Source organism: Hakea prostrata, chromosome 8 (genome assembly GCF_041222555.1).
Source record: "Hakea prostrata isolate BN-2017 chromosome 8, UWA_Hpros_2, whole genome shotgun sequence".
Classification (NCBI taxonomy): domain Eukaryota; kingdom Viridiplantae; phylum Streptophyta; class Magnoliopsida; order Proteales; family Proteaceae; genus Hakea; species Hakea prostrata.
The window spans coordinates 12,155,999-12,179,181 of NC_142607.1; the positions used below are offsets into that span (position 1 = coordinate 12,155,999).

The 23,183-nt window shown below is 38.2% G+C and overlaps 2 protein-coding genes, 1 non-coding gene and 1 pseudogene across 3 annotated transcripts; 3 read left to right on the forward strand and 1 right to left on the reverse strand.

Moving 5' to 3' along the window:
• Positions 1 to 1,481: 1,481 nt before the first annotated feature.
• On the forward strand, positions 1,482 to 1,555 carry TRNAN-GUU (transfer RNA asparagine (anticodon GUU)). The gene has a single exon. It is a non-coding gene; the product is annotated as a tRNA-Asn (tRNA).
• Positions 1,556 to 2,866: 1,311 nt separating this feature from the next.
• On the forward strand, positions 2,867 to 5,736 carry LOC149006946 (RING-H2 finger protein ATL46 pseudogene; annotated as a pseudogene).
• A 1,291-nt stretch (positions 5,737 to 7,027) lies between these two features.
• RDR2 (RNA-dependent RNA polymerase 2) lies at positions 7,028 to 16,403 on the forward strand. The gene is made up of 4 exons (XM_089165067.1): positions 7,028 to 7,674; positions 12,002 to 13,899; positions 14,851 to 15,001; positions 15,119 to 16,403. Exons 1-4 carry the CDS (start codon positions 7,144 to 7,146, stop codon positions 15,935 to 15,937), a joined length of 3,399 nt encoding a protein of 1,132 aa, XP_089021193.1. The 5' UTR covers positions 7,028 to 7,143; the 3' UTR covers positions 15,938 to 16,403.
• A 425-nt stretch (positions 16,404 to 16,828) lies between these two features.
• On the reverse strand, positions 16,829 to 17,347 carry LOC149006948 (uncharacterized). The gene has a single exon (XM_089166990.1). The coding sequence runs from the start codon at positions 17,345 to 17,347 to the stop codon at positions 16,829 to 16,831; it is 519 nt and encodes a 172-aa protein (XP_089023116.1).
• Positions 17,348 to 23,183: the final 5,836 nt, after the last annotated feature.

Genomic DNA, 23,183 nt, shown 5'->3' on the forward strand with positions numbered 1-23,183 from the left:
CCGGCTTCTGTGGATTACACTAAACCTTCGGTGGGGCTCGGGCTGGGGCCGTCGCTTGTAGTGCACAGGGCTAATGCTTGCATAGGCCGCACTTGATAAAAAGTCCGAACATTGCGTAGCGGGGCGCTAGGTCGCCGCTAGACTAGTCATGTTGAATGCTTGGATACTCATCATTTTAAAAGGGAAAAAGAAAAGGCTTAAGTTTGCTCCTTAATAAGTTCATATACTAAGAGTTTTCTTCACGTAATACATTAAGTTTTGAGCAAATTGTTCTGGCACCCTAAAATGAAGGCCTTAAAATGCTGAAACCTCACTTTATCTTTGAAAAACTCATAGGTTCTATTCCATTAGAATGGTTAGTTGTACGATTGTAAAGACCATTATACCTTTGTTTACGTGAATTAAAAGACTTCATCTACCCTTCTCCATTAGACTTATTCTGATATTTCTTAGTTTTGGTTTTTCATTAAGGTTATTGTTTGCCCATGATCAAAAACCATACATCTTGATAGTGAAATCGTAAATGGATTTGGGCAATTCTTCACTCTTTGGAGAAAACCAGATGGATTCCAGCAGACGATCGAACAAGAAGGCAGAATGACAATGAGTATTGACAATAAACTCCTTAATTTATTCATATATGTAGATTGCAAATTCCAATCAAAGAAACCCAAAATTCAATTCAATTGACTCTGCTACTACATAAAGAAACAATCATTGGAGATTCACAGAATGTCACACTTTGGCCATTATAATATTGTAATTGTGGGGGCTTGGGCAATTGAAAATTTGATTTTTGATTTAAATTCTTACAGATTATAGTTGAAAATTTATTTTGGAGGGACTATTAACCGTACAGGAAGATGAAACAAAGTAGTGCCAGAGCATTGGCAGTACTTTTGGCCTCGTTTGTGCTAGAATGCCTCCATTATCATCTTTGGTAACAAGGAAATCTTACTCTCAACTTCAAACGATGTCTTTTGAACTCCAAAGACAGAGAATCTCTAACAGCCAGTTGCAGTTCTTTTGTAAAAGAGTTAGTGAATCCAGAAGGAAACTCTCCCTCTTCTCTGTGGGTCTGGCCGGTAAAGTATTCCCATGGTGTTCCTCTTACTGGTTTTTCTTTTTCTCAAATTTTGATTTGATAAGGATATCAAGACAACCTCATATAATGATGACTAATGAAAATCCAACTTTAAGGTGTTCTTGCTCATGAAAAAAAAAAAAAGTAAGGTAACTGTTTTAAGGGCTTCATTGTGGAATGCCCGAGCAATTTTCTCTTTAGTTTTTGTGATGCATTGTCCAACATGGTATTAAAGCCTAGATCCATTTACAAGTTGTAGACATAGAAGAAAATTAAGGGAAATAAAAAATATATATATATATATATATTAGAGATTCACTTTGTAAATAAAATTAGCATAGGTTGTAGTAAAGTCTCTTTAAATTACAAAAATAATAGTACAATATATAAACACAAAGCTTGAATAGCTCAGTTGGTTAGAGCGTATGGCTGTTAACCACAAGGTCGGAGGTTCAAGCCCTCCTTCTAGCGCTAGTTTAAATTTTTTTAATTTAAATTATAACTAATGAGATGGCCCATCCAGAATTGGTATTATCTTTTTTTATAGATTACACTCATTTGACAGTTTCTGGTATCTGCCATTTAATGATAATTTTTGACAAGACTCAAAAATTTTCTAAACTTTCAATTGATTAAACAAATCGTATCATTCAATTCATTGCAGAGCATGAGGACAATTTTAATCAAAGGTTTTGTGCAATAGTGGTGTTGTGGACCATGCCATCATGGATTTCTTCCTCCCATACTTTATCAAAGCTTGTAATATTTTTAAATTTTTTTTGGCCATTTTCCATTGAAAATGAACAAACTTTGGTAGGTTTCTCCAAAAGTGACTCAATTGACTTCATACCTACGATAACATAAAAATTAATTTGCATTTAAACATGTTTTTCCTTGGAAGGAACCTCCCTTAATATCATGGAGACAAGTAATGACCTCACCATTACTTAATTCACAAATAAACTTTGCAAGTTTAAAATTAAGCATTCCTTAGTTTGAACTAAAAGAAGATTATGAGCAGATAAGGTTCAACTGATCGAACTGACAAAAAAATGATAGGTTCTTCTTATATTGAAAATCAAAGCCAAAAGTTTACCCAAAAAAAAAAAAAATCAAAGCCAAAACAAATACGATGATTAAAACCCAAATCAAAACCACTTCTCGTGCAGGTGAAAATTTTAAATTTCATTATTTATATGTATAAAACCGAAATTTAATTGGAACAAACCCAATAGCAATCCAAATTTTCATTAATGGTTTGATATTGGGTTTGTATAACGTCTTTAGTAAAAGATGTTGGTCATTACCAACTAAGCAACCCTGTAATGCTATGACGACCAGAATGAGCAATTGATTGACCCGAGAACAATCGGTGATCAACACCGTCGGATTCGTATATAATCCACCAACCATGTGCATTAATATTCTAATGTTTGTTTTCTTTTCTTTTCTTTCCTTTTTTTTGTTGTTCTTGAGTTTTCCTGGATTATGAGTTATGACCCAGAGAAGACCTAGGTCCAATACCCATTTTTCAAAAGTAAATCTTAGAATACTTCCAAGTTCCAGGAAAAAGACTTACACCTGTACCTCTGATCTGGGGCAGACAACAAGACAGGAACCATACAGTTGTAATTACCAAAGTAACCTTCCAGGGATGTAAAAGAACAAGAGCAGGTTTCAGGCCTAAAAAAGTGCTAGCAAGGCTCTTTTTGTTTTTGGCATCCCATTCCCTGACTTTGGAAGCTACTACCAACCTTCACAGTTTCATCTTCCAAGAAATTAAACCAGAAGGTCCAGAACCAGAACCTGAACCTGTTAATCTAGAGTTGATCTTTCAAAATTGTTTGATAAAAAGCCACCAGAGCAAAGTAAATGTGAAGTTCATTAATGGTGGATATCTACTTGAACTGAGGTAGGTAATTAAACTCTCAACATTCCGGAAGTATCTACCGTTGTACCACAGTAAATTCCCTTGCTTCATTTGGCAAAAAAGAAGATTGTATTTTTGGCATTAAAACACCACCTTCAACCACTGGTTTCTTCTTAAATCTTGGAGAAGTTTGGTTTTCATTGTACCCATCTGCTAAAATTAATTGGGTTTCTTCTTTGAGGGAGTTGTAGCTCATATTTTGAAAAGAAAATAGATTGGTTTTGGTCTCAAAGACAGGGAAATATGATCTTTTCAGCTGTCTCTTGAAGGATTCTGGGTTTCATATAGGAAAGGACAACAATGGTGATTTGAGCCTTACCTTCTACTCACCCGACGATGTCTTGGATTCAGTCTCAAATCAAGGGAAACCAAGGTCCCTTGACCTTTCCACCTGGTATTTCTTCCACACTTTCTTCTTCTTTGTATTCTTCACTCCCATCACCTTATACTAGTTCTAATCAGAAAGAATCAACTCCATCTACCTCTGGCGGCAGAATTAGTCCAGCTATCCTTTTCATCTTAGTTACCCTAGCCGTTATATTTTTCATATCTAGTTTGCTTCACTTACTTGTTAGATTCCTTATAAAGAAACCATCTTCTTCATCAACCTCTCAGTCAACCAGGTTCCCAGATATGTCTGGTTCAGATGCTCTACAAAGGCAGTTACAACAACTTTTCCATCTCCATGATTCAGGTCTAGATCAGGCTTTTATAGATGCTCTTCCTGTTTTCCTATACAAAGAGATAATGGGCCTAAAAGAACCCTTTGATTGTGCTGTTTGCCTCTCTGAATTTTCTGAACGAGACAAACTAAGATTAATTCCCTTGTGTAGTCATGCGTTTCACATCAACTGTATAGATACATGGTTGCTATCAAACTCGACATGTCCTCTTTGCAGAGGAACTCTCTTCAGCTTCGGCATTCCGATTGAAAACCCAGTTTCTGAGTTTGATGCTCTAAGAGAGGAAGATGGGCTTCCCAGGGATAGAGATGACCCTTCTAGTCAGAAAACAGGAGAAACAACAGAGGTTGTCGGCGAAACAAGGGTTTTTTCGGTGAGGCTTGGTAAGTTCAGAAATTTGAACAATGGAGGAGGAGAGAGCAGTAATAGGAATTTGGATGCCAGGAGATGTTATTCAATGGGTTCATTTCAGTATGTGGTTGGAGATTCGTCTCTGCAAGTGGCCTTACGCCATGATAGAGATGTGGGTGATGTGAAGCCAGTGAAGGGGAGAGGACACAATGGAAATTCTTCAGTTGTTGGAGATATTGAGGGGAAGAGAATCAGTAATGGAAGTAAAGGTGAGAGCTTCTCTGTTTCCAAGATCTGGCTTTGGTCAAAGAAGGGAAAATTCCCAATCTCCTCAGGTTGTTCTCAGACAGGTGTTCCCTCTTCATCTCTTAATGTTGGTTTGCCATGGCATGATGGCACTGAAGTTGTATGAAAGTATTTTTTTTTCTATCTTTGTTGATTATACCCTTCACTCAAGTTTGAGCGTTGCTTTTGTCTTCCTTCTTGGGATGCAAATGGTCAAAGTATTGGTTATCTGCAAGTATAGTTTCAGTGAAATACTATATCTTCTCTTTCTTCTTCCCCCCTACTAAAAACCCAGTTTCTAAAATTCCCTCTTCTTCAATTCCTGCATTTTCCACAACTCTTAAGCTTAAAAATGCAGAGCTGAAGGGAAGTTGATGCCGTTTTCGCAATTAAATCAGATCTGGGAAAAACCAACTCTGGTTGTATGGAAATGGTAAATCTTAAGTTTCTAAAAGTATTCCCAAGTTGCTTTTGAATGTTGGATTCCCTTCTAAATATCTTTCTGGAAAATTCTTGCTTTTGTGGCCTTGTTGATAGTGGAGTTTTCTATTTCACTGTTGTTTTCTGTGTTGTATTGGACAATATAATGGTGGGAGCCATGAAAAGTGGTTATGAAGGATTCTTGTAAAGAGAGCCATGATTAGAAAAATTTGTTCATGGTGGATGTGGGCCTTTGATGGTTTCTCTTTCAACACCTTCTCCATTGGGAAAAAACTCATAAAATTCTTCCCTTTGATCATCTGTTCTGCTTTTATCTTTTTCCCTTTTCTCATCCTTCTCTACTCTGATGGAATTGGTGGACCGTCGGTGGAAAAACGTGATTCCCCAAGGACCACCATCCATGATCCAACCCAACTCAACCCAACCAAATGCACTAGAAACTACACAAGCAACACAGGATAAATAAAGCTGCTAAGCTCTATGCAGCTTCTGTTGGATACAGAGAAGGTGAAGGGATTGCAGTTTTGAATCATTCATTCCAATTTGATTTTCAAATCATTGATACCTTACGTTGGTGTTATGGGTATGTGACATGATTTTTTTTTAAGGAACCAGATCAAGGATAAAAAATTCAAAATCAATGCTGTATCAGATGAATTTTGCTTCAATCCTGTACAATAAATGCATGATCCAAGATTTAAGTTATTAAAGAAATGCTGCTAAGGTACTTAGTTGAATACTCTAATATTCTCTGAGTATGTTTCAAAATCCTACATCATCAAGTTGTCAAGATTTGGTTGGCTTTAATATAATCATATATCTTGCTTTAGTTGGAAACTTAGTTGTTATTCCCTGTTTAACAACCCAAATGCATTACTTTTGGAGGCAACTTTGCTTTATTATCCACGTGTGTTTAACAAAAAGCCCCAAGTGGAAAACACAACAAAGATTTGAAAGGAAAAAGAGAGGAGAGAAAAAGGATTAACTTTCCAGTCAAGCCTGTGTTGACTTGAGCCTAAGGGTTTGAGCAGAGCAAGTTAAGGTTGGAAATTTCTGGTCCAAGGTTGTGCTTGTTTAGCCTGATTTGATTCATCTTGATCTTGTCTTCTTCAACTTCTTCTTCTTGATCCAACCCTTAGGTTGATTTATCACCATTTCAACCTATAATCAACTGATTATATATAATTTCATGCTTAAGCACAGATATAGTTAGTAGGAATAAAATTATATCAAGCCGTAGCAGTGCATGGTACCTTACTTAGAATTTCAAGCGATATGTGAAAGTACCTTACCTTAAACTCAGACTAGCTAATATTGCAGTTGCAAAATAACTTCATATAAAGTTAAAAAAGAAAAAGAAAAAAAGAGTGAGACAAACCTCGTGCCAAAGACTTTTATACAAGTAGAATTCAGGGGAGGGGGAGTTCTCCTATGCAGTCTTATCGTAATAATTTTCTTAAAGAATTACACTATCTAAAAAGAAAAAGAAACATTGTAATATAATATACATTTAAAGTCATTTGGGGTTAAAGCGTATTAGTTCTATATAATGACCATTCAAAGGCCATAATGAAGGGAGCCCTATACAAAAGCGAACCCAAATCCTAATCTTCAAATCTACTCCATGGGACTATAGGACTTGTAGCTACTTGGTATTTTGCTACTTATGGTTTTTGCATTCATTCATTGGAGAGGCTCTCCCACTGGGTGTTCAATGAGTCATAAAATCCAATCACGTGTAATATCTATTTCAAGGGGACAAATCTAACAAACACTTTTGGATTAGAATTTTTTAAGTGGTTGAATTTTATAACTTGTTGATACTTATTGTGATGATTCTTTTGGAGGAGGGGAGTTGAATAGGAATTTGAATCTCCCACCAGTAGAGGTTAGAAGGTTGTGTTCATCTCACATTTTTCTATCATAAAACAGAAATAAAGCCTAAACCTATCTCTAAATCTTGATAAAATTAATCAGAGATGAGATCCCTAATGAGTTTTACAAAAACCCTGTATCCCTTCTAGTGTGATGGAAAAATATGAAAGAAGCACACACCTCTATCTTGAGGTGTAGAAGATTCAAGCTCAAAATGCCTCATGCCAGTGTAGAACATAGAGTATCACCAACCCGCTTGGGAGAGCAATGTGCTCGGCTGATACTTCTTCATCATAGGATAGTGTTGGGACCCACTGAAACGTAGTTAGAGGTAATAATCTCTCTGCAAAAGTTGAAAAATTTCCATTGCCTCGGTCTGCGAGTCACAGACTCAGAGCCAACGGTCGCTCCAAAGGCCGCTAAAAACAAACACAAAGCAAAACAAGGGTCCTCGTCCCTTGGACTTCCTGCACTGTTCGTCTGAGCTCACTGCCATGGTTGAGGGTAGAACCACCGTAAGGGTGTCGAAGATCCCCTTGACAGCCATGGCTAAAGATCTCCTCGACTTTTTCGAGGCCATTCTCGGCAAAGGTTCTGTATTCGCTTGTGAGATTGCCACGGAACGGAAGAACTGGAAGTCGAAAGGTGTGGGTAGAGTTCAGTTCGAGACTATTGGTTCGACAAACACTATTAGTCTTCTGTCCTCGCAACAAAAACTTGTTTTCAGAGGTATCAACTTGGAGATATCACCATCTCTTGAAGAGATTATTATTCGCCCCGTAGAATCCTGGAATCGCGTTACGAGTGGGGTTGTACATGTGGGTCACATGGTAAATGAGCATCGAATGATTGTTCTTGAGTCTTGGACAGGCGTCAAAGCTCAGATTATGCCAGAAAGAGGGAAGATTGAGTTTTGGGTAGTTGAGGGCGAGGAGTGTTACAGGCTAGAGGTTCAGTTTGGGGATGTTCTTGCTTCTTCTGGTTTTCGTTTGCGAGGAAAAGAACCAAATGCACTTCTTCTACAGGTATTTTGTTTTCATCAATGTACAATTTTTCCTTCTAAATTTTGTCCGGATTGTTCTTTGTTTGAAATTTTTGTGAGTCTCACTGGGTTTGTTATATTTGGCTGATGATTTATTTCTCGAGAAGAACATAACAATTATTCTCCTTCGTGTTGGAATTTCCTAGTCAATTTGCCAGTATTAGGTTTTCTGTCGTAAATACTTAAGGTTTTTGTATAGAAGAGAACTTTTAAATACATCATGCAGTCTACTAACATCCAATTGCACATCATCCTGACCATAATAGACCTAAATTTCATTTCTTGTCACATATGTAATAAGTCGGCTTGGAGTTTTGTTATTATCTCATAGAATTAACGTAAGAAATTGCAAAATGGAGATAAGGATGTGTACATTATGATCCTCCCCCGATCTGCTGGTGACAGGAGCCTTGTGCACTTACTACTCCCTTTGTTTTTTCAACTGAAAATTCCACAAAGTTTTCAAATGGAAGCTCCAGTGGGAATCCCTTGGGCACCTTGAAGAATAAGGACTGAGCCCCTAGTTGAGCTAGGTAGATAGGACAACTCAGGAATGGGAAGAAGAATGTGGAACATCGACCAAAGGTGGTTTTTCCTTCAACACCTTTGAGGTCCTTGGTTGAGGTCTGATTGCAAGAGTTCAAGCAAATAAACCCAGACTTGGCCGGTCCTAGAGCTACTAGCATCAAATCTCAGTTTAGTTTCATGGCTTCCCACCATTCAGTGGAAAGAGTACCTTCGTTGCTATTAGTAATTCCCAACTCCATTGGTAAAATTTTATGCCCTCCCTCTCTGGCCTGTATTTTAAGCAGTTATTCCAAGAAGACATGATTACATCAGAACTGATGGAATGTCATGGAGGCTCTTGTACCTAGGAGTACTAGAAAAAAAACAGAGAAAGTAGCTCATGTTCCAAGTTTGAGATTACTTTCTTTGAAGTACAGAATCTAGCTCAGTGCATAATGTAACAAAATATTTGCACTAGTGATGGATTTATACTTCAGTGCTTGTATTATGTATCATAATATCAATCCTAAGATTCAAGCTTTTGCTTTTCTCATAAGCAACATTTACTTAACAAAATGAAATTCAGAATAGCATTAATTAGGGTACACATGATGTTGTCATGTTGGTCTTGGAATACACTGCTACTTGAACAGAAATTGTAAGCCATTCAATGCTGTATTGCATGAGGTAGCTATGTGTCTGTCATGAATATGTCCATCGCTTGTCCAATCCATTTTACTGGATATAATGGAGCTCATTGGATATATGGGATGTCACATGTTACAATATCCTATGACGTCTATGCTGGCATTTATTTAGGTGCATTCTTCACCAATATCAAATATAGAAAAAGTTAAAATTTTGTGGTTTCTATAATGTTTTGAATTGGTCAAACAAAGGGAGGCATGGGCATAAATGGTTCAGAAACTACGATAAACAACAAACACACCATACAAGCTCCTATTTTTACAACCGTAGGATTTAGGAATCAGGGTCCATTTGGCCAATTTGGAACATTATGGAAGCTGATTATGGGGAGGTTTGTGGCTGATTTTATTGTTTATTGATTCTCGTCGATCCTCAAAGGAATCAAATCGGAACGATGGATTGGCTTGTATTGATGGAGACCAACTCCGAAATCTTGGAACCCTTGGGGGGTTGGGTTCACTGACTTGAATGAGCTGACTGTACATAATCACACCCTGTCAGTGTTGTTTTTGTTACTCGGTTAAATAAGGAGTCCAGGTTTTGCAGGTTAGATATTTCCCATTCTGTAAAGGAGATTAACATAAATACTTACCCAAATTGGTATTATTTGGGCTGGCTCGTGCAGAATCATGTTTCTAGTCTAGTGTCATGTGAGGCAGAGGATTAGGCTATCATGTGGCATGGGTTTCACAAATACCTGATCCTTTCAGAAGTGTTGCCTTCCCGTAAACAAGCATTGGGCTAAATACTTTTACAAGGTAACTCGTGAAGGGGTAAAATTTGCAGGGTGGGTTTCATGGCCAATCTAGCCTGCCAGGGGTCATACTGTTTTGAACCGTTATGGTTTGGAGCCGGGGGGGGGGCACCAGGTTGTTATGCGTTATCAATGAAGTTGAAACTGGCCAAAGAAGATTCTTGGACTCCAGTTCCCATGTAAAAACTGATGAATACTAAAATTGGAGTACATTATTCCTCAATTACAATCATGTTGAATGAAGATATAATCCAATGTATGCCATAACAGTAACAGTAACAGTGTTTTATGTGTAACGTTTTAGCCACATAGAATTTCGGTAGTCAATATTCCTATTCAGTGTGCAAAGTGTGAGGCATGACCTGTGGAAGCTGGATCACCCAAAGATGGAATCGATGGCTCCAAAAAAATCTATGCCCATTAGATGACCAACCAATAAAAATAGGACCTTAAAGGTTTAAAAACTAAAAATTTAGACACAATAAATTCAAGCTAGTTTAGAGTAAGGACAAAATGATAAAATACAAAATAAGTGTAATAAGATTTGCTTGAACTAATTTATCAGGTATTTTTACAACAGTCTGTGCCTATGAATTGTGGGGTTCCAATATCATAGGGCTTTACTAAGGTGTTATCTTCGAGCATTAATTCAGGGTTAGCCTTTCATTGTTTGGTGTATTGTTTTTGATAAATTCTAATTGCTATCTAACGTAAAGGCTGAGATTAGAAACTGAGATAGACTGTAGAACCACGGGTAAGAAATTAAGACCAAAATAGAGAAAAACTAGTAGCCAATCCAATAGGAATCAGATCTGGTTCAATTTTGGGTCAAGTGATCTATATAGGCCAGCCAGGGGAGTCTTCCAGCAATTCAAATTTTGATTTTAGTGTAGGAAAATTTTCAGTGCCACGCCCTGAGTTATCTAATTTATCAATCAGACCCTCTGTTATTAACACTGTTAGTCTCAGTTAGTTTTTCTTTATCCATTTCCCATATTACCCCTGCATTCTAAGGAAAGAAGAGGCAAAAGAGAGGGGGGGGGGGAATTCATGTGAGAATAAAAATTATGAAGATGCAAGAATGGTAGAAGAGGAATGGTTGCAACAGTAGTGGAAGATGAAGAAAAATCGAACATCAGGTTTTCCATTCAAGGGTATTCTTGTCTTTTTGAAAGGTTTAATTTGCTTACACCATCACTAAACTTTTATTTCCTAATAGCAAGGGGTGTCACTGATATATTTATCCTCTATAGGGGGTCTAATTGATAAATTGGACAACTCAGGGGGTGACATTAGCTTTAAGGGGTAACTCAGAGGGTGGGACTGAAAATTTCCCTTTAATATAAGGTTGTAAGATCTTAAACTATAAGGAAATCACGAATGAATGGTATATTAATAGAAACCAGAATTTAGTAATTTATAGAAATGGCAATTAGGAACTAGAAGTAGCGAATGTGGTCCAACTTAGAAACATTAGAGTAGATTTAGTTACTAATGAGAACAGTAACATGCAGAAAAATAAGTAGAGAGAAATTTAATGTCGTAACATGACATTGAAATAAGCAGTGAACTTCCAACGGAACTTCAAAAGTTTGCAGAACCTGTACTAGAACCTGGTCCAATTGTGGGGAAAAAAACTACCTGGACTTGGTAATTAGCATAATAGTTTCAGGTGACAAAAGAGGGGAGGAAAACTGAGATTGCCAGGATGAAGAGTGTCTAGAGGTCTGACCTTCGATTGAATGAAGAAGAAGATAGGAAAAAAAGATATGGGTTAGGCCTCTTAGGTAGAACTTGACCAGAATTTCACCAGTCCATTTAGGCAGTGCACTGAAGCTGCTGTCACATCTCATAGAAAATTGCATTCCTAAAACTAAGCATTTTTGTCTGTTTCCTGCTCCTTATCTATGTTCTTAAGAAATTAAACAACATTGAGAACCTCCCATGTGGGGCCTTTGTAGCCTCTTACAACTTAAGTTTTCTCCAAATAGGAACTCTCTGGTAATTAAGAAAATATAAACAATAAAATCTAATTCCATGTAGGCCTTAAATCTGTGATATTTGTGCTTATAGAATTGGTCAATTACAATAATAAACTTGAAAATACCATGCCCATGGCCCTCTGGAGACCTTAGACTGAACTAAACCCTGGGCAAGAATGAAGAATCTCTCTTCTTCTTTTCTTGCTGGAATCATGCATCCACCTCATTATTCTGCATTAATGGAATTTTTATTTCAAAGTAACTCTGTGCAATAATACACCTTTTTATGCCTTAACCCTCAGCATGCATGTAAACCCTCTTTTGGATGAATTTGCCTTATTTTGTCTGTAATTTTTCAGCTCAAATATGCTCCAAAGATCTACCAGAAAATCTGTGGGCCTACTTTGACTTCAAAGTTTAGCAATGACCGATACCATATATGCAAGGAAAATTTTGAGTTTGCTTGGGTTCGCACTACAGATTTTTCAGCTTTAAACTCCATAGGGCAATCATCATCACTCTGTTGGGACCTCGAAAAAGGTTCATTAACTTCGAATATTCTTGCTAGTTTCCCATATTACAGGGAAGAGATACGGGATCTCATTTTGGAGCAAGAGGATCAGGTGTATTACAAATCTGAGCTAGTTCCACTCATAAATAGCCAAGTATGTTCAAAATTAGAATATGAAATTCTTTTTCGGCTCAATTCCCTCATTCACACTAGTAAAATCAGTCTCAAATCAGTGGATGCTGAACTAATTGACCATCTAAATGGATTAACCATAAAGGCAGCTGATATGATTTTTCAGAAGTTGAGTAAGATGTCATCTACATGTTTTGACCCCATTTCATTTATTCAAAGCCACCTAAGTAGCATAAAGAGAGAGCAGAAAAGTATACTGTCATCCCAGAGCAGGCCAAGAAAGGATCATATAATGAATTGTTATAGAGTCCTCATTACCCCTGCAAAAATTTACTGCTTGGGGCCTGAGCTTGAAAATTCCAATTATGTTGTTAGGCACTATGCTGCATATGCTTCTGACTTTCTGAGAGTTACTTTTGTTGAGGAAGATTGGACAAAGCTACCTTCTGATGCCATTTCAACAAGTATTGAGCAAGGTATCTTTTCAAAGCCCTATAGAACTAAAATATATCATCGGATACTTTCAATACTTCGAGATGGGATTAGGATTGGGTCTAAGAGATTTGAGTTTTTAGCCTTCTCTGCAAGCCAACTCCGGTCAAATTCAGTTTGGATGTTTGCTTCCAATGATTCCCTTAGAGCAGAAGACATTAGGCAATGGATGGGTAATTTTAATGAAATCCGCAGCGTATCAAAATGTGCAGCTAGAATGGGTCAGTTATTCAGTTCTTCTAAAGAAACATTGAAAGTTCCACCTCAAGATGTTGATACCATTCCTGATATTGAAGTTACAACAGATGGTATTCGGTACTGCTTCTCAGATGGAATTGGAAAAGTTTCTCCCTCTTTTGCCAAAGTAATTGCTCTGGAATGTGGACTAAAGCATACTCCTTCTGCTTTCCAAATTAGATATGGTGGCTATAAAGGTGTTATAGCTGTTGATCGTAATTCTTTCCGGAAGCTATCTTTGAGACCGAGTATGTCAAAGTTTCCTTCGAAGGATAGAATGCTTAATATCACCAGTTGGAGTGAGTCTATGCCATGCTATTTGAACCGAGAGATCATTTCCCTGTTGTCTACGTTGGGTATAGAGGATGAAAATTTTGAGCAATTGCAGCGTGAACAAATCCGCCTCTTGGGTGAAATGTTAACAAATAGGGAGGCTGCTTTGGCTTGCTTGGAATGCATGGGTAAAGATTGTAAAACCGTTCTTACAAAGATGTTGCTAAATGGTTATGAACCAAGCGTAGAGCCTTTCCTCTCAATGATGCTGAGAGCTCATCGTGAATACCAGTTGCTTGATTTAAAAAGCAAGTGCCGGATATTTGTCCCAAAGGGCAGAATCCTGATGGGATGTTTGGATGAGACTGGAACACTAGACTATGGACAAGTTTATGTCCGAGTCACTATGACAGGTGCAGAGAGGCAGTCTGATGATCATAATTGTTTCCAGAAAGTGGATCAGACAACATCCATAGTAGTAGGGAGGGTAGTAGTTACAAAAAACCCTTGCCTCCACCCTGGTGATATTAGAGTAGTACAGGCTGTCTATGAAGAAGCATTAGAAGGAAAGGGAATGGTTGATTGTCTTGTCTTCCCTCAAAAAGGAGAAAGGTATATAAATATGTCCAAGTGATCTCGCTCTCTTCTTTTTTTTTTTTCCTTTTTCCTTTTTCCTTTCTCCCCAGTTGTTGTGGTTATGTCCCAGAAGCCATCTGGTTTGCTGAATACTTCCTGAGTTGACAAAAACGGGTACTAAGTGTACTCTTTTACATGAACTTATGGGCTGGCTGCCATGTAATGAATTCACATAGAACATCAGATCAGTCCCACCAAGATTCCCTACTCCAAATAATCGGATCATTTCGTCTCTGAATTCAACTACTTATTGGGTCAGTTACCCAAAACAAGGTTGGAAGGTTGATCTATTCTTTTCACCCTTCGCTTTTGAGGGGGTGAGTCTGCATCACGTGGATGGTTGTAATCTATGACTAGGGATCCTTTGTTTACTAAGGCTGCAAGTTCTGTGTCTAAGTCTTCTCATTCACATATACGTAAGCTCTGCCATAAGTATGAACTCTTGGTGATCACGTAGTTGTTTGAAGCTGATCCTAGCCTAGTCTGACTCCATTTTGATTTTCTGTGCACTAAATGAGCCTGTCAGTGTGGATGTGCTTCTAGCACAGTGGTGCCAGCCTCCTTTGTAGAGGTAGTAAGTCCAAGGAGGTCATGGGTTTGAACCTCTGCCCCCACCACACCTTCCCCCATCCCCCCGGACTTGTGGGCCCACAGTCACAATGACTGGTTGATGATGACCCCCAAAAAAAAAATGCCTGTCAGTTTGATTATTAATGTGGTCTTTGATCAGTTTAGTTTGTGATCCTTGTCCAGGACAATCTCATAATCTAATCAATATGCATGGCTTCTGTGCTGGAGCCTATGATAATAATTACTTGGAAAGTCACCTGGAGAGAGGGAAGGGGAATTATTGGATCTTCGATGTACGTGACATTCTGAATTAGTTTTTAACATTTCTGTTTATTAATGACACTGATGCATCCATAGGCCTCATACAAATGAATGCTCTGGTGGCGATCTTGATGGTGACTTGTATTTTGTATGCTGGGATGAAAACCTTATCCCATTAAAAGCTGATACACCTATGGACTACATTCCACGGAGACCGCGTATCATGGATCATGATGTGACCTTGGAGGTAATGTTGGAGTAATATGTAGTTTCTCTTATTTTGGGTATCTAGATGAGATTCATACTGTAAGGTGGTAGTAACCCAACATTTCTTTTTGTTACCCTAATTTTGTACAATTAGCAGGAAATTCAGCGATTCTTTGTTGATTACATGATCAATGACACCCTTGGTGTCATCTCAACTGCACATCTAGTTCTTGCAGACCGTGATCCAGCTAAAGCCCGGAGTCCTAAATGCCTTCAGTTGGCAAACCTTCACTCCATGGCGGTAGACTTTGCAAAGACAGGAGCCCCTGCAGAGATGCCAAGAGTACTGAGACCAAGGGAGTACCCGGACTTCCTGGAGAGGGGAGACAGGCCCATGTACGTCTCCCAGGGTGTATTAGGGAAGCTGTACCGTGCTGCCATTGATTCAACAGATCTTGAGCCCAGGTTTTCCTGGTCAGAAGAGGTTGCTGAATCTATTTATGACCATGATCTTGAAGTGAAAGGATTTGAAGATTATCTAGAAGTTGCGGAGGATCATAAAAAGCTATATGCAGACAAGTTGAACACTCTGATGAACTATTATGGGGCAGAAAGTGAAGATGAGATACTGACAGGTAATTTGCGCATCCGTTCAGCGTATTTGCAGCGGGACAGAAGGAGATATGGGGAAATGAAGGACCGAATTTTGATCTCAGTTGGAAGCTTACATAGAGAGGCCAAAGGATGGTTCCATGATAGCTGCCAGGAGCACGAAGTTAAAAAGCTGGCATCCGCATGGTACCATATGACTTACCACCCGAATTATTCTCAGGATGGCAACAACTTCCTGAGCTTCCCCTGGATCTTAGATGAAATTCTGCTGAACATAAAATCCGAGAAGAAATTGAAGGCTACTGAGGTTAACCAAGGGAATGTTGCTGAATGTCACAGTGACGCCAAGACTGTTATACCTTGAAAGCTACAGCGGGGCAGAAAGTGCATGGATCATAACCTCCTTTTTCCACATTTCTGTACTTGTATAATGTTCATAACATAATTTAGCCTAAACAGACAATAGACAAATCCAAGTGATGGGAAAATGTATCCAACCTTTTTTTGTTCCATCAAGCATCGTTGTGTACCAGGAAAGATAAAGATTTACGCATGGAGCTACACCTGAAAGTGGGTCTCATACCCCATGAATGGGGGATGCCCATCCCACTTGCACCCAAACTCTACCTAGTTGATCATTTATAATATCTCTGTTTCAGTTTCTTCTTCTGCTGGTAGTTTAGCATGAGTTTGGATCATCTCCCCGTTCGTAGAGCATGTACTCTTTTTTTATTTTTTCTTGTTCACACAAATGTTGGATTCTCTTCTGAGGCCTAATAAAGAAGCAGGTATATATAGGTGCGACGTTTACAAATCATCACCAGCACACTACCACTGTCACTACAACATCACCATGAGATATAATAAATTATTATTAAGTACATAATCATTTTTTTTTCTTAACTGTCAGAACAATTTTTTTTCCAAGCAACCATTGCATAAAAACTGGGTAGAAAAAGAAAACTAAAAATTCACCTCCACTTTTGTAAATCTGTACAGAGAAGAAGAAGAAAAAAAGGGTATAGAAAGCCAACCGGTCAGCATCGAAGAAAAAGCAACGGATCTTCTGATCATTCAGAGGACGATTCGTGGGACACGGAGCGATTTGTATGGCACGCCCGGCATCCCCAACGAGTGCGCACCCAATCGAAACCGCCACTCTCTCATATTTAAAGAAAGCGCGTGCTTATGAACGCGCACGCGCACGCGCACGCGCCGACGCCGGAACGGTTGACTGGTTGAGGGACCTTCATCATCATCTGGAGAATGCGGGGCCGTCCCTGCCCAAATCCATGGAAGACTTGACAGAAATGGGAATGGTTGCATAGCGAGAGGAGAAGTCACGGTGGAGACAATCTGTGTCTGGATAATCGCGCTGTGCAGCAGGTCCTTCATCGAAATTTAACGCGTAACTGAAGGGATCATATTGGAATCTCCCCCGACTATTCGACCCTTCTCCACCACCAACACATTCAACTCCGCCGCATCCCTGCTTGTCAATCTTCTTCTTGAATCGATTAATGAAATTCTTCCAGCGCGGAATAAACTCCTCCATCGACCACTCCCTGATCTTTGATACCGCATTCCAACACAACCCTTTTTCCTGGTCGGGATTCCAAATTCTTTCCCACCAAGACGCGAATCCTCCACTGTTCGAATTAGGTTTTTCGTCTGACCTGATATAGTGAAAAAAGAAGCAACACCTTTTCTGGGCGAGCATTTCATCCGCCATTTCTTCAGCTGTTGTCTCCTTGCTTTGAATGTCCATTCCCATCGATCGAAAGGAGGGATCTGAGATTAGCAGAAGAAGAAATCCAAGAAGATCAATCCTTCTTGGCTAATACCACAAATTCTCTCGCTGGACACACACTCTTCGTATCTTCTCTTCTCTCTCTCTCTCTCTCTCTCTCTTTTCCTTGGTGAGAGCGAAAGGGGAGTTGAGTGGGGAAACTTTAAAATCAGTTATAACCAAAGGCATAACTGGCGCCAGTTGCCAGTTAACGGCTCTTTCTATTGCAGACGAAAAACAAATTTTTTTTTTTCTTTTTCTTTTCCAGATCTTTTATCTTATCAAAATAAAAAATAGAAAAATATATAAAATAAAATAAAAAATTACATGACACCCACTGTTATTGGGCGTCTTAGAAGTGATGTTAAAATAACGTAAATGCCCTTATCTCCCTTTAATTCATTTAAAAAACAAATTACTCAAATGTCTTTTGATAAGTAAAATGACATTATTGTCTCCAATTTGACTTACTAAATGACCTAAATGCCCTTCCCAGCAATCTACATTGCTTCAACTATCCACTGGATTGGACTACTTACAACACATTGCAAAGTTGAACTTCCCCATCTATTTTGAGCGATCTCAATCGCAACCTACATGATGATATCCGTGTAGCTACATTGTATGCAATAGATAACATTTCTTTGCAAAAGCATTGTTTTTTTGCAAAAAAAAAAAAACATTTTTCTCTGTACTTAAAAAATATTTTTTGGACAATAACATGTTTCAATAAATTTTTTTTAAATGTTTTCAAAACAAAAAGCTTGTTCAACTACAAGGATGACCATTTACTTCAAGTAAAGTGAAAAGCTCTTAAATTTAATACAACACTTTCAATTTTAAAAGTAAGGTGTAAAACAAATGTAGGAAGGCATTTAAGGCATACTAGTAATGTTAACCCTAATAATGCTCATTGCATTTGAATTAGCTTTGTGGCTCATACTATGATTTTCCTCCTTGTACTCTTGATGAAACGGATTCAGATCATCTTCAATTTTCACATCATCATCCATAAATTTTGCAAACCCTTCATCTGTAATTTACTCGTCACAAAAATAATTATAGGTGATTTTGACTATTAAAGAAGGTAATTTAATAATAAAAAATAAAAACCCTCAAGTAGCAAGGTGAAAAATCCAAAACAGCTTTTACATTCAAAATCAATAGTGATATGTCAACTAATTTTAAGCTGTGTACTTGGCTTTAAAGATATTCAAACTTGAGATAAGCAAGTTTTTTTGTTTTTTTGTTTTTTTGTTTTTTTTGACAGAAGGTCAAATTTTGTATTAAAAAACGAAACAGAAAAATTCCATAACCATCATAGGATACAAAAACACCCAAGTATGGAAGGATCTAATTATAAATTAGCACCATGACTACTATTCCATTATAAGAATCTATCTGGGTCTACCTTCTGCATCCCTTTCCAACTCTCTTTGAATTGAGACAAGCCAAGTTAATTCACTTGCCAAATTTGCTAGAAAATCTGCTATTAAATAGGCTTCCCGAAAGCAACGACATATTTTCCAGTCAATTTTGTTAATGTACTTTTCAAGGCACCATCACCACTGCCAAAAAAAACCCATGTAGGGAATTTTTCTTTTTTGAATCAGATAGACCACCATCGTCAAGTCACATTCTACCATAGCTTCCTTATGCACCTCACTTTCGCCACCTCTAACGCCGCCACCAATGCCTTAAACTCTGCTTCATAATTTGCAGACTACTGAGCTTGTAAAAGTGTAAGGGGCATAAGGAAACTGGAAGATGTTTGGGAAGGAAAACAATGTAGCAAAAATAGGAAAATTAGTGAGAGGTTCATTGTTCATCTGGAGTACTTCCAACAGCCTTAGGGCATGCATTGGTCACACTACATTTCAACACCCTCAATTTTTTGCCTAAATTTTCTGACTTAAGATCAATATTGCACATCAAGTGGAATAAAACATGCACATTCTCAACATATTTTTGCCCCGTAAATACATCTAGGCTGTGATAATTCACACTAAACACAACCTCAATATTTTTCAGTTTACCAAAAAAAAACCTCAATATTTTTCTAGGGTTCCAAAAAAAATTATGCACACGTGTTGAGGGAAAAAGCATCTTCTGGTGCAAAAGCATTTCCTACTTACATTTCCTTCAAGTAACTCCATTTTTCTATGCTAGCAAGAAACCAAAACAGCAAGCTTCAGTTCAGTCTCAGACTATAAGGACTTCACTTCTGAGCTCCTTCATAATCAGTGTTAAAGGAACAAACCTCAGTTCTGAGCTCCTTCATGATCATTGTTAGAGGCAGCAGGTAGCATATCTGAAGAACATGCCAAGGTAGCTACACATTAGTGACTAATTATGGTTCCATACAATTGGAAGGGTTGACTAATTAGGATTTACTCCTCTTGAGAACATTATACTAACCATGGCCATTGCCAACTTACCCAAGTTTATACTACAAGAACTAAGAAACTAGGGACTCATCTTTGGTGATAAGTTTTGCTTGAAAGAGTAATTAAGACGACATTATGTACATTTATGCTAGCCAAAATTCTATTGGGTTTAGTGTTCTGAAGGAAATCAGTTTAGTTTTGGGAGCAAAAAGCCATATAACTACTAGTTGCTCTAGCAAAACCCTAAAATCACTAGAGAGTTTCAGTAGGTGCTGAGTACACAACTGAAACCTTAATGTAACAAAACCAACAAGGTTGTGATATGCCAAAAGAGATTAGAATTGGGGCAGCAGTATGGGTTCCACACTAGTTTTATGTCAAAAGGTTCTACAACTCACAATCCATGGGCCGATTTCAACTAAAGAGTATAGTCACAGTGAATGGCAGCTTGATGCCAATTCGAAACCACAAATATCCTTTGAACCCTAGGTCAGAACATAGACAAGTATCGATATAAAAAAGAGAGATCCCTTGAAATCTTTGTTACAACTAATGAGTAAACTAGAATTTCAGAAACACTCCAATATAGCAACTATAGATGAACCAACAGTAATAGCTCACAACCATCTCTAATGGGACTGAAACAAGAGAATAAGTTCAGATATGGGAGATTTTAAATAGCAGCAATTTGGGATGCAAATAAAACTGATAATGTCACACCCCTATTTTGCCAAACTAGAATGCTGGGAACACTTACGGGTTTGCTCCCCAACCAAATCAGGATCAAATTGCAATATGCTCCCATTTGTCACAAGAACCAACCACAACAAACCAACACGGTTAGACCAATAATAACAACACATAACTGAGGGCAAACATGAAAACCTATGTTATTCCATTTCTATCACTAGTACACATATATACACCACCTCAAAAGCTGAGCCGCATCACAAAAGACATACTCGTTGCTGACCCCGAACAGGTTTCATACACAGAGAAATAACACAGCACCCATGACATGGTCCCTCACTATTCACTGACAAACCATAACCCATAACTCACACTGATATCAACCGTACCCAAGTCCACTACATCTTTTGATACCTCACGGGGTCTATATGGATTTACTGTAGGCACAAATGTCGCATACACAATCATGTCCATGATCGGCATCTTCAAGTAGTGTAAGATCTAAAGAAACATACACACATACAAAAGTGAACTCGCAGAGCCCAATGAGGGGAACATCTAAATGTATAAACACAACAATATTTCATAATGACATAATGTGCAAACATATGCTCTAGCACACAAATGCCTAGGTCCATGAGGGTTAAGCGCTACTCCGGTCGTGGTACAATATTCTTCCATCACGGGGTAATTTCATATCACTCACACAATACTCTCAATATCATCAATATTATTAAAGGCCTCTCATCGCCCATCAAAATCACATATCCACAAAAATACCATCAGACCGTTGGGTTACTCATATTTCAACCTATAGAGCCACATAGTACACACATACATTGAGCTACTTGAATTTCATCGTAGCTACTAACATTTCACCCACATCCCATTGGCTGGCCAACAACTAACCCCCTGTTGGCTAGAGGAGTAGCACTGGGGTATGCACTCCAGCCATGCAATCTACCATGATGAGTATGCGGGGTCTTAAGTATGCTATGTGTCTCATACACAGTCATACAACCAACCTCGTATGCAATATAAAATCAGAGCAAAGATGTTGTCCATTTAATTATAATTATCATTTCATACCCATCATCATTAGAGTAGTGATGAGTGTAAGAGTGTCGAGTGTGTTGTCCATGAGTATAACATCCATCATACACTCCCACGAGTGTAACATCCATGAAGATAACATCCACCATACACTCCCACACGTATACCATTCATGAGTGTAAGCTCCATCATACATTCCCATGAGTGTAACATCCATCACACATTCCCACCTGAGTAGGCCATTACACATTCACATCATCCTTCACTCCATCACCACTCGGTATGTATGAATTCACAATTTGTCTATATTATTATTCCATTCATATATATGCAAATGCAATAATGTGAAATGTCATGCCATGCTATGCATCCCCTAATTGCATCAATTCTACTCACAATATATGCATGCTCATACGATTAAAGAAAATAATGTGAAAGATCCATCATGCATGAGATTCCTAAATTCTCACTCACCAATTACTTGTTGACTCGCGATTCTCCTCTACCTGGAAGCAACTCTCGATCGATTCAACACCTAAGTTAATGAGTGTACAAAGTCAGCGTAGGTTAGGCAGAACCCTTCACTCAAACCCATCCTTCACTCATTGGGATTCTTCCCAATTTTCGGTTTGGTCAAGGTCTGATTCTGGTGTTAAGCCTTTCTAGTCAAGTTTTACGCCGAGGACCACCTCAAATTGGCATCAGCGTGGATACCGGGTGTAGGATCGATTCAGCCAAATCGTACACTCACAACATACACTCCTCACGGTTTAGGGTTTCCAATATGAATCTGATTGGGATCTTTTCTATAGATTATTATCATCAGTCTTAACTTGTTCAGGTTCCCTTTAATCATAATTTTAGTTCACTTTTCATGGTAAATCGTCTTAATATGCATAATTCTACATGGGTTACAAACTTACAATTGATTTACCAACATATTCTCGCAATCCTACGGATTAAGAATTGAGTTAGACAAGGAGAAGAGGTGCTTGGGGCCATAACTGAATTTAGAGATCACATTTAGCTATACCGTAAGCAGCATCTTCCTCTTCCCCTTTACCCCTATTTATAGTTGCACGTCTTAACCCTTGGCTTAATAATATCTCATGAATATACTATCGTATGCAATGATTTCAACTTTAGATATTTCAATATATATATATACTATATTATATCACAACCTTATCATAATTCACTACCCATAGTTTTCATCTCACACCTAGCCTCCTACGTGGGGCTTGGAGATGAAAAGAGAGGTGATGGGAGGTGAGGGCTCCACCTTTTGCCACCTCAAACTTAACATTTAATTGCAATCCACTCTTGTCTCTTGTTAATAATAAATTAATTATAAGTTTGCTTCTCACGACATGTGGTTTACATCACTTGACCAATGGTCCGACCAGTGTATTGTCCCACTTAATTCTCACGCGGGCCTATCCTTAGAATTCAATTATTGGTACCACCAAATTCAGAAAATTGTACTAATCATTTCTCCATATTTGGGTTAGTCTAATTTCATCATATATGGAATCTACAAGCATTTCTAGAGTTCAGTCAATTATGAATTTAGGGGTACCTTTCTTATACTTTTAACTCAATTATTGTATCTTCAGCTTTTTTAGGATGTCGGTACCCTTTTGTGATTCGAGCCGGCATTGTTGTCAGTATTGGCACCAAAATGATTATTA

Excerpts from the sequence above, each read along its gene's own strand:
- RDR2 (XM_089165067.1), top strand. The coding sequence starts at position 7,144 with ATGGTTGAGGGTAGAACCACCGTAAGGGTGTCGAAGATCCCCTTGACA. Across the intron at positions 13,900-14,850 it reads TTCCCTCAAAAAGGAGAAAG|GCCTCATACAAATGAATGCT; the intron begins GTATATAAATAT and ends ATGCATCCATAG. Across the intron at positions 15,002-15,118 it reads ATCATGATGTGACCTTGGAG|GAAATTCAGCGATTCTTTGT; the intron begins GTAATGTTGGAG and ends TACAATTAGCAG.
- LOC149006948 (XM_089166990.1), bottom strand. The coding sequence starts at position 17,347 with ATGGGAATGGACATTCAAAGCAAGGAGACAACAGCTGAAGAAATGGCG.